At 44.9% G+C, this 14,958-nt stretch overlaps 1 protein-coding gene across 8 annotated transcripts in view; it reads right to left on the reverse strand.

Annotated features, from left to right (window-relative positions):
* The window catches only part of Cdyl (chromodomain Y-like), a 217,029-nt gene that overhangs the window by 46,499 nt on the left and 155,572 nt on the right, over window positions 1–14,958 (reverse strand). For 7 of the 8 annotated variants that reach the window (XM_087591022.1, XM_087591018.1, XM_087591021.1 and 4 more), the window contains 1 exon segment: window positions 10,989–11,646. The exons of the other annotated variant lie outside the window; for it this stretch is intronic. In XM_087591022.1, the coding sequence (XP_087447148.1) occupies window positions 10,989–11,646 (658 nt within the window). 8 annotated transcript variants of the gene reach the window in all.

Raw genomic sequence — 14,958 nt, forward strand, 5'->3', positions numbered from 1 at the left:
CTAATACAAGAATACTTAATTAAGACGGTAGGTACCCGCCTCATAAACCATGCCATCTTACTATGTAATTTTTAGATTTCACTAAGTCATTTTCTTTCGCGGTTTCAATCACTACAGCAACAAAGAGTTCCTCTGGACTGGAAGAAGTAATGGAACTGTACTATAAAAATGGACTCTATGGGTTGCAATGATGGCTCAGTGGTGATGACCACTTACTGCTCTTCTAGAGGATGTGAGTTCCATCTAGAGCACCCACCTTAGTATCACCAGCTTCAGGGGATGCAACAACTTTTTTGACTTCCTCAGAGCAACCTCATAAAAAAAAAAAAAAAAAAAAAGACCAACAGCCCAATTTCTGTTAGTATAATAAAATGCCTAACTTTGCAAAGAAGTTCACTCATGTTTGCATCACGTGCCTGGTGCCCTGGTGAGGATCTCATAGCAAGGACATGAAGAGAAGGGTGTTTGCATGCACACATGGCGCACTCGCACACATGGCGCACGCACACACACGTGCACACGCACACACACACCATGGTCTTGCTGGCACACCACAATTACTATGCTTATCTTTCAGGGGTGGTCCCCAAACCTAATCACCTTCTACATCACCACTCTGAAGACTAAGCTTCCAGAAACCCAGCCTCTACAGCAGGTCAAGCTGTATCTAAACCACAGCATAAAGAGTAAAATCTAAGCACAGGCCACATGCTATGCATGAGCAGCAGTTCTGGGGAAATGCGTCGTTCCTACAGGAATCTTCTGAGTCTAATTCAGATGATTTCATTTACCCAGTACAGATTCTAACTCACCCAGAACAGACGGCTTACCTGGCAGAATACTGAAAGGCAAACTTTACAGCGCTCCCCTTTTATTACTAAAAACTAACACAGCAATTTGTTTCTCACACATTGGTTCCAAACACACAGGTCAATCCCGCAAAGTATTAACCATTCAGAAGAAATGCGGCCTCTTTGGTGACAGAATGCTTTCTAAAACTGGAAGCATTACAGTGCAGGCGTGTGTCAAGAAAAGAGTATCTGAGTGTTGAAGCCTGACCCGGACAGGTGGGATCAGCAAGGTTCGAATTGTGGTTGAGTACTCTTACTAGTTTAGGGGTCGGCTAAGAGCTCTTGCTGGCTTATGTGGCAGCAGCCTATCATTTGCCAGGTTCAGTGAGTCTGCAATATACAGCCATCATTTCAATCCCATGCTACCGGGCCTACTTAACATACATGGAAGGGAGGGCAACCAGGCTGCTCTTTAATGGACGCCATAAGGAGGGGCTTACAACATCTTGTCTCTATCTCCAGAGGATCTAATGTCTCCTTCTGGCCTCAATGGTCACCCACACATGTGGCATATTTTGGGAGTGGGTGCCTCTAGGGGTTGTATCTATGTGTGTGGGGGTTGGGGGGGAGATAGACAATAGGTCCTTACTATGTATAGGATGGGGGAATTCTCTGTGTCAGGAAGAGTTCTTGGCACTGTATAAAACCATGTGATTTTGTATAACTCTACTGAACTGTGAGCACAGTGATGTGTGAAACAAAGCTAATGCTCTGTGGTAACATAGTCAAAGACTGCAAGGCAACAATGAGGTAAAGCATGAAGTGTGCCTGGGACACAGGCTCTGACGGGACCTAACCTGCACATTCAACATCGAGGTGCTGATCATCTGCAGAACAGTCAGGGCAACACCCAGACTGAAAGAAAAAAGCCAGCAATGGTGGCTGTTTCCAGAAGTGGAGAAGAAGGTTCAAGGCAGAATCTTGAAGGAAAGGGGCTGAGGGACAGTTACCACGACTCGGGCTTTGTTCAGGAAGAAGTATTCCTGGAGCGCTGTGGGAGGCACAATCCATCCCAGAGGGCCGTGAGAGGAGCAGGTAGAAGGTTTGGAGGAGGACAGAAAGCATGAGAACACTCATGAGAGTGAGTACCAAGACACCAGATGCAAGCTTAGCAGGGCTCCTAACACAAGGGCTCTGGCTTCTGTTGGGATGCAGAGGAGAAGCTAGCTCAAGAAGAGAAAAAGAAAACATCCATCTAAGGGCAAAAAGGGGGAATCACCCAGAGCACATTTATGCTGATGTACAGGTGAACACACCTCACCCTGCCTTGAGCTCTTACCACAGATCATTTCCCACTTCTCTTCTCAGAAGACAGGCAGTAACGATGGAAGAGCAGGGATAAAATTCCTCCAACCACTCATGCATGCTCTCAGAAACATGTGCTACATGCTACGACTAGGTGTGGACAACTGGACTAAAGATGAAGTGAATCTCAAACAGTCAAGAGGTTTACCATGCTGATTGCCTAGTCCTACCATTCTAAGTGTCACTAGATTTATGATCCTTCTGGATCTTTCTCTGAGTCTTTCCTGCAGGGATCTAGTTTAACCTGACTGCAGCCATCTTGAGTAACTGGGCTGGTGGCCCCTCTAACTCTGGTCTGCTCTCTACACGGTCCCCAGCACATCAGAAACAAACCCTCAAGAGCGGTGTGTGGGGCTTCACGAACAGACTTGGATGCCAAGTGTATGAGGAAGGTGTTTGTTGTCTTTGATATCAATATTAACCAGTCTCACACCGGCATGAGCAAGACCACTTTTTCCCTGACTGGCATAAAAATCCCCTCCTCTGACTCCAACTGCAGGAACCCTCTGCCCTCATCACTTGTGACATCTGGGAATCCCTATAGCTTAGCCCTTGATCTACTGGCCTCCCTTTTGGGATTCAGTATACCTTTTGCTAAGAGCAGCCGGTTCTTTTACACCAGGGTTTTCAAGATCATTTCCCATCAGCAGGTTCTCATCCAGTCCCTCAACCCAGGTATGGAGACATTTTAAGGCGACTCTACCCACCACTAAACGTTGGGTAGAGTCTCTGGCCTCTTCCTTCCAGGGTTCCCTGACAGGCTTATGTATGGATGAGGCTGGTGTATAAAAGGTAGGAAGTAAAGGCAGAGTACACCCTCTAAAGGTAGAACAAGAACAGTCACTAAGGATTCAAATATAGCAAATGGATGGACAGGGCACAGCCTACCAGGAGTACAGTTCAGGGTACATACTGGGGAAACTAGGCTGTATGAGTCAGCAAGTTAAACACTGAAACATGACATAACTCGAAAGTATTACTCAAATGATTATTTCTAACCCCACGATAATCTTGCCCCCTGGGAAGTACTATATTTAAATGAACTTGGTGATTTTGGTTGTATCAAGACTATTCACTGCTGTGGTTCAGGGTGGCCCTGTTTCTAGCTCAGGATGACTCCTTTAGAAACCATTTATTTGTTAGGTCAGACAATTTCTGTGATGTTAGTTGTCTCCTTGGAGCTTTGGGGAAGGAGTTTGAGGTCAGGGTACCAACCCACTATACCCTGGGTTGTCTGAATGAGGCAAATAGCCATGAAAGGCCAGCTGAGGCCTGGTGGCTCGTCCAGCCCTGAGTCCAGCTGTGCCCAATCTGATTACATGGTCAACACATGTCACTGCCATTGGCTTCTTCTGAGTATTTACATTTATTTGAGACAGGCAAGAAAAAAAAACCCAAGTCTTGGTTACTATCATACACACACCCACCCCTACTTGTAGCATGAATTAGGCTTATGAAAACTTGCCTGTCACTTACTTGACAGAGCAGAGAGAAATCAATCAAGTCACCTTCCTTTTCAGACTTGATCTCACTCGTAACAAGGAGGTAGTCTGAGATAGGATGCACAATGCTGGAAGAATTTAAGCAGAACAGAAGCAACAGAGTAGCATGCTGGACGATTGGGGATACAGTTAACCCAGAGGATGCCAGAGGACTATGCAACAAGACAGCAGATGGTGAAGACAGCCAACAAAAGTGGGAAGGCAATAGATTCAAATGGAATTGAGAACAGGTGTTTAGCTCTCATAGTCTAAGAGTAAATAAAGCATCAGAAAAATTACTATACACAAATTTAACTTCAAAATATACCCAGCTTTACTTCCCTGTACTATGCAAAATTCAAGAGGCACAGACTATAGTTACATTCTTTTTCTTTTTACATCTGATCTAAAGAAATGCAAATTTCTTTTAAATTATACTTTATGAAACTTCAAATTAAATTAAGACCTTTGGTTTATTCAAAACTGGGAAGGAACCAGCTCATTAATGCAAGTGAATCTGAAGGTTTTTCTGCCCCAAACCCTGTTACAGAAGAGCCAGCCCAGGAGTGGGTTGCAAGAACCATGAACAAGCATGCCCCCCACCCAGCACGACGGCTCAGGCACACAGAGGTGACAGCATGGCTCCTGAGGTAGGCATGCATGTATGTGCCTGAGATCACATCTCAAACTGTTAACCACAGGTGAGGGATACAAAGCAAAGAACAGGAAAAACGCCCAGCTTCCCATCTTAAGATTCGAGTCACGAGGTGCCATTTTCTGCACCCCTGGCAGATTCTGTGAAGTAGATTAAAATGTTCCGTAAGAACAAGTAAATGAACAGTCACAAGCTTGACAGCCTCTTCAGACAGCATTTTGGCAACCCCTATCAAATTCCTCAATTAATTACGGCCCCACTGCTTATAGCAGCAAATCGCCAACTCAGAGACGGCAAATACTTGGAGAGGTAACAAGGGAAGTCCTTTACGACGCATGCTAGTAACGTTTATGGCGAACAGTTCTGTGACTCAGCGACTAAGGGCATTGGCTCTTCTTTAGAGAACCCAGGGTTGGCACCAAGCACTCACATGGCAGCTCACAACTATCTGTACATTCTGGTTCTCGAGGATTCAATGCCCTCTTCTGGCCTTGAAGGACGCCAAGCACACACATGGTGAGCATACATAAATGCAGGCAAATACCCTCCACACACACAAATATAATAACAAAAAAATCTTAAAAGTTCACATCTGGCTAGTTTCTAGACTGGCAACAAGGGTACTGAAGTTGGTTCATTGGGTTTTCCCATGAGCAAGCATGGCCCCACACTGCATGACGGCTCACTGGGAAAGCGCCACCCTGAAGATATTATCATACACTCACAAGACAGGAAGCAGAAACACTCCCAAGGAGCCTGTTCCCTGTGCAGGAGAAGGTGATCTGCAGGGAGGCCCGGCAAGCCAATCTGTGCTGTGCAAGATCAGAATTATTTCCCTGCTCTCAAACATGAATCCACAGAGGGAGAGTATGCCTACTGTGCCTTGCCCTTTCCATATCAAAAGGCACCTTATCACTGGAGAGATGGAACCCAGGCAAGTCTGCTCAAAGAAACCTTACCTCGCCAGTCTGATTCTGCGTGTGTCTATCTACCCACACTTTGCCACCACCTTTTCCTTTGTGGTATGCTTCTCCATAATTTACCGTCATTTGTTAAAATGGTACATAAGTTCTTACATCTGTTGTCTACTTCCTCATTTCTGTGGCACTTGCATAAAAATAGTTAAATGGCCTATATACTTTCATTCAATCCACTTGTCTCACAGGCTCGATTAAACTGCCTAAGAATGTAGGGAAATGTTAACTAGTTCAGTTAGCCTAATATGCATAGGAGAGAGGAAAAAAATGAGATTTCAAAATGGAGATTTAATACTTTAATAAAATTACACCAATTTCTTTGGGATGAGTCGGTATCAAACATAACTATTCAAATATTAAGAATATTAAGAAAAATCAAGCAACCCAAAAAAGTTCATGTGTATGTTATTGGCCAATTATAAAGAAATCCAAATTATATGAAATAGTGATATAATACTTTTTTCAAGAAATAGTCAGCCCTCCATTCACACACAAAGGCTTTCACTTCTCTAAGTAACAAGTGGAATTACCTATGTTGTGTATGCACACAGGCACGTTACAGACCGAGCTCAGTGTGGTCTGCTCAAGTGAGGCCAATGCTCTGCCAGTGAGATGGACCCCAGCAACTTTTCCCCAAGGGGTCTAAGTTACACTCCACAGGTTGACAAGTACCTGCATATTTACAAGTTTTAAAACCAAGTGATCACGCTTGCATACTTTGAAGACTTCTGAGGGATAACCAAACTTTTATAATGTGTAGAGCTGTGATTAGAACTGAAAGTACACTAAACTCATCACAAGGAACCAGGGGTCCCATCTGCTAACTGAGTATCACAAGTCCTACTTGAGGGCATCAATTGTCATGAGGTAGGGAGCTTTTCACTGGGTTTTAACTTTCATAACCTTTCTCAGTGTTGAGTAGGAAGTGACAGGAAGCATTGGGATATTAAGTTACATAGAAGACTCTTAACAAGTGGCTTCCACTGACGAATGCCCACTGAGTTCAGATGTATGTGTGTGTGTGTGAAGGGAATGGAGGTCAGAGGGCAGGCAGGCAGGCAGGCAGGCAGGCAGGCAGGCAGGCAGGCAGGCAGGCAGGCAGGCAGGCACACACAGTGTACTGGGGGCACAAGCATGTGCGGAAGTCAGAGGATAATCTTGGATGTTGGCCCTGCCCTTCCACATTGCCTGACACAGGGTCTCTGTTATATTTTTTGCTGAATGTACCAGGTTAGCTGGCTTACATCAGATAATATTCACTCACACTGTAGTGCCTGGCCTTTGTGTGAGTTCTGGAGATTCAAACTTAGGTCCTCACACTTGCAGGGCAAGCATTTTCACCTACTAAACCAATGGACCATCTCCCCAGCCCTTTGCCCCATTTTTTGAGGCAAGCTTTCACTAAAATCTGGCACTCAACTAATTTCAGCATTGAGATTCCAGGCATGTGGCACCACACCTAGCTTTTACCTAAGTGACAGGATACAGTCTCAGGTCTTCATGCACGTCCATAAAGCAGATTCCCGATGAGCCCCTACCATCTTTTTTCTTGTAAATCCAACTGATTGTTATTGTACGTATGTGTCTTTGCCTGCTTGTCATTATGTGTGGCATTTTTCTAGCCCAGAGAAGCCAGACCAGAGGTCTGAATTCATGGAATTGGAACACGAGACAGGTGAGAGCCACCTGATGTGGGTGCTGGGGACCAACCACATGGTGCTGTGGAGGATTAGCAAGCGTTCTTAGCCACTGAGTCACACTCCAGCCTCCCCAGATCAAATGTTTACGCGTACACCTGCAGGTATGCCTCCGTTTATTTCAGTTTTCCTGGCCTTATTTGGTAGTACTGTGTCCCTCCCTGTATTTACTATGTAGCCTAGGCTAGCCTAAAATTCACAGCAATCCTCCTGCCTCAGCCTCCCAGATTATGGGTCCGTGCCACTGTGCCCTGCTCACTGGCACTTCTTTTCAAGTAAACGTTTCCTTGTAGTCCCTACTGGGCTACTGCTGGGTGCTGGTCTAACTTCATCTTCCCTGCCTCAAAGCCTATGACTAGAGAGCAGCTGCTAACCTAAAACATACACTTCCTGAACACTAAGAGGAGAGAGATCCAGGCCACAAGTTCACATCTGAGGCAAGATAAAGGCAAGCTGAGGCCTTTCTTAGCTTCTTCACTTTTCTGAGACGGTGGTTCAGCTCCATGTGGTAACAAGGTGGGGTTTGCTTCTGGTTTTTTTTAACTTTTTGGAAAGTTTGCTGACAGTATTGTCTCATATTTCCTACTTGTGAAATGGTAAACATTACATACTTGAATTTGTGAACAGAAAAAAGTTGCAATAACAGTCTTTAAAAGCAACTGCTTCCTTTGTAAAATTAATTCACTAGGTAATCAGAGCAAGAAATGACCTCTGACCTCCTGGTCGTCATTTATGAGAGAAGCTATACATCCACTTTCTGAGCTTTTTTTAAATCTCAAAATAACTAAAAGCCAAATATATATATATATGGTTATTCTATAAAAATATCAGTGTACTAAAATGGCCCAAAGCATTCATTCTGATTAAGATACTCTAATCTGCTCTTGGTGATAAACGCAGCCCTTGAACATATGATTAATGTTTTTTGAACAGAAAGATACTTCATTTCCAAATGATTCTACCAGTCTCTGTTTCAATTAGTTTTAGAAAAACAAACCCCTTTTCTTAAGCAGCTCTAAAATTAATATGGAAATTAAAGACAAACAACTGCTTTAAAAAATAATCTATGCACGTGGATCAACAGTTGAGCAGAGCTTCAGTCTTGCATCTCGTCACTGAGGACAGAAAATGTGTGGAAGGCTTGTACAATTCTCTCCTGGGTCAGAAAGGCTCTTCAAGTCCTTACCTTCCATGAGCATGTGTTCTACAGGAGCCCACCCATAAACTTTTCTCAAGAAGCAGTCCATAGCAGGCATAGCTGTGACCACAGTCTCTCCCGTCCCACTAGTCTCCATGCTAGAGTAGTCAAAAAACCTCTTTGTCTCAGAAGGGAGTACTGGTCTACCTGAGTCTTGCTGCGCTTCTTTTTATCTCACTTGTTAAGAAAGGACTTGCCAATGGGGTGGAGCACCCCCCCACACACACACACACTGGGTAAGGGGGTACCCATTCTTATTAATCTACAGGCTGGAAAGGATCAGCCCACTATCCTAAAAATGTTCTCAAGTAGCTTCTATTCACCCCTCAGCGTAGACTGTTCTCAGCAGTATTCCAGCACAGGGCTCTATGTGATTAATAAGCATTAAGGCAAGCATGAACTGTGAAGAAGACAGAGGTTGGGATTTAACAGTCGTGAGGTGATACTTCACACCAACCCACCCAACTCCATAGCAGGATTAAAAGCTGAAGCTCTCAGGCTCATACAACCTTTGCAGCAGTGTATGAACTTTTTAAAAGTGGGACGCCATCAAATCCCCATACTGGAGCCAGTACCCTACTTGCACAAGAATCTGAGGCTTTGACTGAGGGCCCTTTGCAGATTATGGAAACTTAAGAGGGGCACAGTCCACATTGGAGCACATGAGGGAGAAAGTGAAAGGTAGTGTTGATGTGGGAACCTACCAAAGCTGGCCTTCTGGGTTTAGAGTCGAATGCCGGTGGCCTCATCTCTGCTGAGTCCAAGGTTTTAAGCATCATATGTTCCCTCCCATGAACAAAGCACATAGAAACTATTGAGAATGATAAAGATCACAGACCTTCTAAAGCTTTTACGGCCCACTTGAAAGTTGAAATATAAAAGCCTCAAAAACAGTGACTTCCTATTGAAGGGCCCAGTAAACTTTAAGCCACACAGGAGCTAGTGTCTCAGCTGTCCTTGTAGCAGACACAAGCACATGGATAGTCCACACACAGATGGATACAACTGTGTTCTAGTCAGTTTACACAAAGTCACAATTTTACTTGGTTCTATTTTCACATGAATAGCCCTCTTGGCTTCTAAGTCATTAGGAAAAAGTGCAGCTCATTTTTAGCCTACAAAACCAGGTGGTGAGTGGGGTCTGTTGCACAGGCTGTCACTTTGCAACCACTGGTCCTTGTCTATATCCAGAGCTGTGAACAGATGCCCCCGAGTTTTAGAGGCATCACGGGGAAAACACAGGAGATTAATGGAGACATCTGTTTTTATTCCTTCTGTGTCTGTGGCTCTTTCCATGAACTCTCATTTTCCCTGGACTTGGGAAACAGAGCTCACTTGCAGGGGATTAACAGTCTTCTCCACCTCTGAATGTCTATGATCCTCATGGCTATGGAATGTCACCATTCTCATAAAGAATACCAATCACACGTGAGGCTGAATTTGCAGCCAGCACAGTAAGAGAAAGGTAGCGTTGATGTGGGAACCTACCAAAGCTGGCCCTCTGGGTTTAGAGTAGCATGCAGAAAGCCTCACCTCTGCCGAGTCCAAGGTTTGAGCATCATATGTCCCCTCCCATGAACCAAACACAGAAACTTGTGTCTAGTATGTACCTGGGAGATGCTGTCTGACATCAGATTTCAGTTAATAGTTAGCTGAGGTACCATATAAGGGTCAAGGCCAAGAAGAAAATCTGTTGCACATACTATGGCAGGGTTGCTAACAAAGCTAATGTGATTTTTACCTGTGGAGCTAAGTGGCTCCCCCAGCAACCCCACACACTATCTATGAAGCTCAAGCTGGGTATACACACAGAGGGCCACTGTAAGAGGGGCCAGGAGAAAAGGGGGTTCAGGAGGTAGAGCCTGTGATCCAAATGGAGCTCGAGAGGCAGATAAGAACAATAGTCCAGGGTATGTTAGCACAGTGCCTGCACAGGTTGGGGCAGGCGGCCAAGGGTACCCAGAAGTGTTCCTGCTACTTAAGGAAGTGAGACAACACCTTAGCTTGGTCAGAGGGTTCCATTCTGCCCATTAGATAAATGAGGTGGATGGGAGGTGTCAAAGGCATGATGCAGGAGAGCTATGGAGAGCTGCCGGAGAGCTAGCTGCTGGGTTGTGATGGTTAGCATGAGGCTCTGGGTGTCACTGGTACTCTCTTACACGGAATTAAATCTGAGAAAGCTGCGTGTGGCAAGAAGACAGATTCAAGATGTAAAAGACTAGTGTGGCCAGTAGGAGTCTGGATGAGAGAAGTATGAAATATTCTTAAGTAAGGTGTGGTGAGCAAAAGGAAGGGCCCCTGGAAGGCTGTCTTAGGAGACGGGTAGGTCAGCTGTGGGGAAGCAAGGCTATGGTGGCAGATAGCACTGTGCTGAGCGAGATCCTACTCCCAAACGAGACATGATATGACCACCAAGAGACAGACGCCTCCACTGGAGCATTTCTGGTGACTGACGTGGGTACATAGAATAAGGGCACGGGGTCTAAATCTACGCTGGCCGTGTGAGAAACTGAAGGAAGGTTCTTAACAAAGCCACGTGTAAGAGATGCAGACGGCATCATAAAACGTGCTATAAAAATACCAAGCAGACTGTTTAGGGAGAGACTCTGTACAGAACAGTGCAGACTGTGGCACAGCTATGGGGCGGCGAGAGCCAGTGCTGACTTGGGATGAATAACGAAGGCTTTGAGGAAAGAAAGACGTAAAGACCTCCCAAAGGCCTGGACGGTAGCTATGTGACGCCCCTCCCGGAGGATTAGAGGACCCTCTGGGATCACTGCCCAGCATAGGCACGAAGCCTATCACACCCCACATGGACACTCACCTTTTCCATTAACAGCTAAGGTCGTGGCCATGGCAGCAGTCACGGGGCCAGAAACCTGAGGCACTAGTGAATGTATTCGGGGCCTGCTCCCCATCCTGGCTCGTTCTGCACCAGGGCCCAGCAAAGCCCCAGTGGGCTTCTCTGCAGTCACCTCTGGGGTTACAGTGTCCTCGGCACCCTGATCCAGCTTCTCAGGGCTCTCCCCGTGGAAGCCGTCAATCGAGGTCCTGCCCTTAATGGGGCTCTTAGGCACGAGAATTTTGATCCCTGACTTGGCGAGGTCCATGTTCTTGCGGTTTGCAAGAGATGGAGCTGTGTTTTTCCTGAACTTCTGGCTGGTAGCCAACAGCTGGTTGGTTTTGGACTCATGATCTTTGCCTACCACAAGTGCTTTGGGGTTGGTCTTGGAGAGGGCGCTGTGGGTGGACCTGGAGATCTGCTTCCGGGCGTTGCTGGGGGAGGCTCTGTTGGCACGAGCCAGGGTACCTTCCTTTTGCCTCTCGTTGTGGCGCCGGTTGAAGTCATGGATGTATTCCTCACAGTTTACCAGGTGCTGCTCCGGCTCCCATGTGTCATCCTCACTGTCATAGCCTTTCCATCGCACCAGGTACTCTGTCTTCCCTTTCTTGTTCTTTCTTTTGTCAACAATACTTTCCACCTACGTGTGAGAAAAAGGTTAGAAACAAACCTCATTACTCGAGAAAGCTACAAGTTTAACAAGGAAACATTCACTAGCATCGGCAACACCATCACCACCTCCACTACCATCGATACCTCCACAGGCAGTTCAGTCCATCTTTTCTTTCCTGCCCCAATCAGGAAAGAAAATGGCAGTAGGAGCTGGGACTCCTGCGACTCCCTTGCAGTGAGCTCAAACTACATGCTTACATTTTATCCTGAAATGTATGAACAGTATACACAAATCAAAATGTTATGTGGCATCCCATTAACATGAATTTGTATCATGTTAATGTTAAATAAAAATAATTTTTAAACCACACATACAAAACTAAAACAGAAATGACACAGCCTCCCAAAAGTCGGGGCTAGGGCAGGAAGACAGTTGCCATTTCATGGTCAGCCAGGGCTGTAACAGAAGGACCCTGTCTTAGAACATCAGTTGTGCTTTAACCACAAGAAATACTGTAATTTCAGGAATATATCTTCATTTTAAGTATAAACTGGAAAGACGCTTGTAGCTATAAAACCAAACACATCCATGGATGCGCACGAGGTAGCTCGTTCCTTTATGACTCACAGGGGACTTTTATCTTGGCACTCAGTGCCACTGCCTGAGTTGGTTCTAACAATCACAGCTGGGGCAGCATTAGCCATCTGAAGCCCGTGCTGTCCGTTCCTAGGTGAGCAGCAGCAAGCGATAGGCTGTGAAGAGCAAGAGCCTTCAGTGGTGTGCAGGTGCCTCAACCAAAGGGTCTGGCAACCAACAAGGCACGTTCCTCTTAACGGAATGCTCTAAGGCAGTCAGGCTATTCCCCATCAAATCTTGGTTTTGAAATGCTAACACCTTTAACAGAAGATGTTGATCTTTGAGTGATGATTGACATGTTGTGTATCAAATTTACATCTTTCATTATAATGCATTCTATTATTTGACATTCTAAGTGTAAGTGGCAGACTAACAATTCAGACAAAGGAAAACATTTGACGATAATTTCCGCATGTCATAACAGAAATACCCATCATCTGTTGTGACACCCACACTTAGTGTAAATACCACCAGACTTTTCCACAGTGGTCGGGTGTGGTTTTGTGCCATGTGTGGCAGGCAGAGGCTTATATATATCAGCCAACAGCTCCTAATTAAGGCCACAAAGGTCTAAGCCCATCAATTTTCAAGAACATCAGCACATTTCTTGCAAAGTTCCAGATTAGAAGATCCAGTGTATATCAAGTTCTCTAACACTCCAAATAATGCTTGTTGGCTGCCTACCAGGGCAAGAGCATGTGGAAATACCCCATCTTTATCTTAAAAGATAATTTGTTATTCTTTCTTAAAAAAAAAAAAAAGCAACAAATTCTCCAACATATCTACTTAAGATACAGACAGAATTAAAGCCCTTAACTGTAGACCAGTCTCCATTTAAACATCCATTATTGCTTCTATGTAGTGAGAATTAAGAACACAGATTTCACAACCAACAGATTTTCTGCATCGAGAACTGCAGTGAGGTAGGTGTGAGCTGGTCCACACAGCTGATAACATAGGAGAGCGCTGCAAAGTCCTGACATGTTCCTCTTGGGAAGCCTTTCAACAATCCATTTCATGGCAGCTGTAGCTTAAAAGCTTTAAGTGTGCAGGGGAAAGAGATTATGTCTCAAAGGAAAACGATGTTAAATGCCATTTTGCTCCCCTAAATCTGTTTTTACCCCCAAAAGTGTGCACTCAACCAGAACACCCTCTTTTCCTCATTTCCTACATTTTCCACATCCCTAAAGCTGAGGCGAGGATGTGAGGACACAGAATGGTTTCTTCCTCTCTCCCTTTTCCCTGAATGCCGGCTTTTCTCCTCTGGGCCCCCAGACCCTGACCGTATAGGAAGCAGCCTCAGCAGTTACCTGACACAATGTGGGCTTCTCAATTGCTCAGGGCTGGACTGTTCAGAAATGACAAGTGAAGGCCATACCGAGCCAGTGTGGGCACTGCTAAGGAACAATGTTCTAAGCTTCATGATCTCCCAACCACTCAACTCTTCTCAAAGACAAGGAAGCAGAATCAACAAAAATCAGTTGACCCCTAAAACAGCTAAAGATGTAGAATCTGTTTCCTGTGCTATAAAATAAATGTTGTATTTATTACATTATTTAAAATATAAAACCCATTATTTGAGTTGCTAGCCACCCAAGACTGTGGGGAGCGATCACTCAGCAGAGACCTGCAACTCAATCTTGTGATGGATTCAGCATGTAGGTTGTCACATTACCAGTGACAAGTGGCAATAAACCTGGTATTGTTGGAGAGGGGAGTTACAGGAGACCCAAGACTGCACAAGATACCAAATATAAACTTCACACAAATGGACACGAGTGTACTCTGCCCCACCCGGAGGACACTGTCTCCTTTGACCTAGGAAACTGCTGTGGGTTAACTATGTATCAGAGTAGCTAATGTTAACCTGCAAACAGACGTCACTTACATTAAACAAACTGTTGAAACAGTAAACCTACAATGATTTTCTAAGTCTTTTCACAGGGGCCAGGGAGAAAATGGTCACAGACACGCACTAAAACTCATCTGTCTTCAAGCCTTAGACCCTTTTCTGAGCTTCTATGCCCCACATAACTGTTTCTAAAACCTCTTGGGAAGTGCCTTTCTCAAGTATGTATAGAGGGGACACTCCAGTGACACAGAGTCAACGACAAGAATTTCATACAAAATAACACTCTTGTGGAAGGAGCTAACATGCAGACCCACAGAAAAGCTCTGTGATTTTTTTTTTAAAGCCATGACTCAAAGAAGGAAAAAAGCATAGAAATCTCACCCAAACCACTGTCTTTAATAACGTTACACACAGTCACACATGGAATGAAAATTTAAACTTAAAATTCAATCTCTATGGTCTTAATTGTTACTGAAGTTCTGAGTTTCTTCTAAAACTTAATCTAAAAGCTAAAATGTAGGACAAGTAAAATCCAACCTTCTGTAATATTACAGACTCCTGCTGATGGCTTGCAAAACTATGAAGTTAATCTCCAAGGAACAGCTGAATACCCAAGTCCTCTTATTTGGACCATAGTCTGGGTCCAGCAATGTGCACCAAGATGCCCAGGGCTGTAGAGAACAGAATGAAACGCAGGCAGAAAGGCTCAGTGTGGACGCAATCGAATTAGACCTAACTCCACTACCACTGTAGTTTAAGAAAAACCAGAGCAAGGAGTGCAAAAGGCTGTTGCTAGCTGCAAAGCCCAGACCACAGAAGTTTGGTGCACCAGAGCCCTGTCCTTTGCTCAG

This window comes from Rattus norvegicus, chromosome 17, assembly GCF_021556685.1.
Source record: "Rattus norvegicus strain SHRSP/BbbUtx chromosome 17, alternate assembly SHRSP_T2T, whole genome shotgun sequence".
In the NCBI taxonomy this organism is placed as follows: Eukaryota; Metazoa; Chordata; class Mammalia; order Rodentia; family Muridae; genus Rattus; species Rattus norvegicus.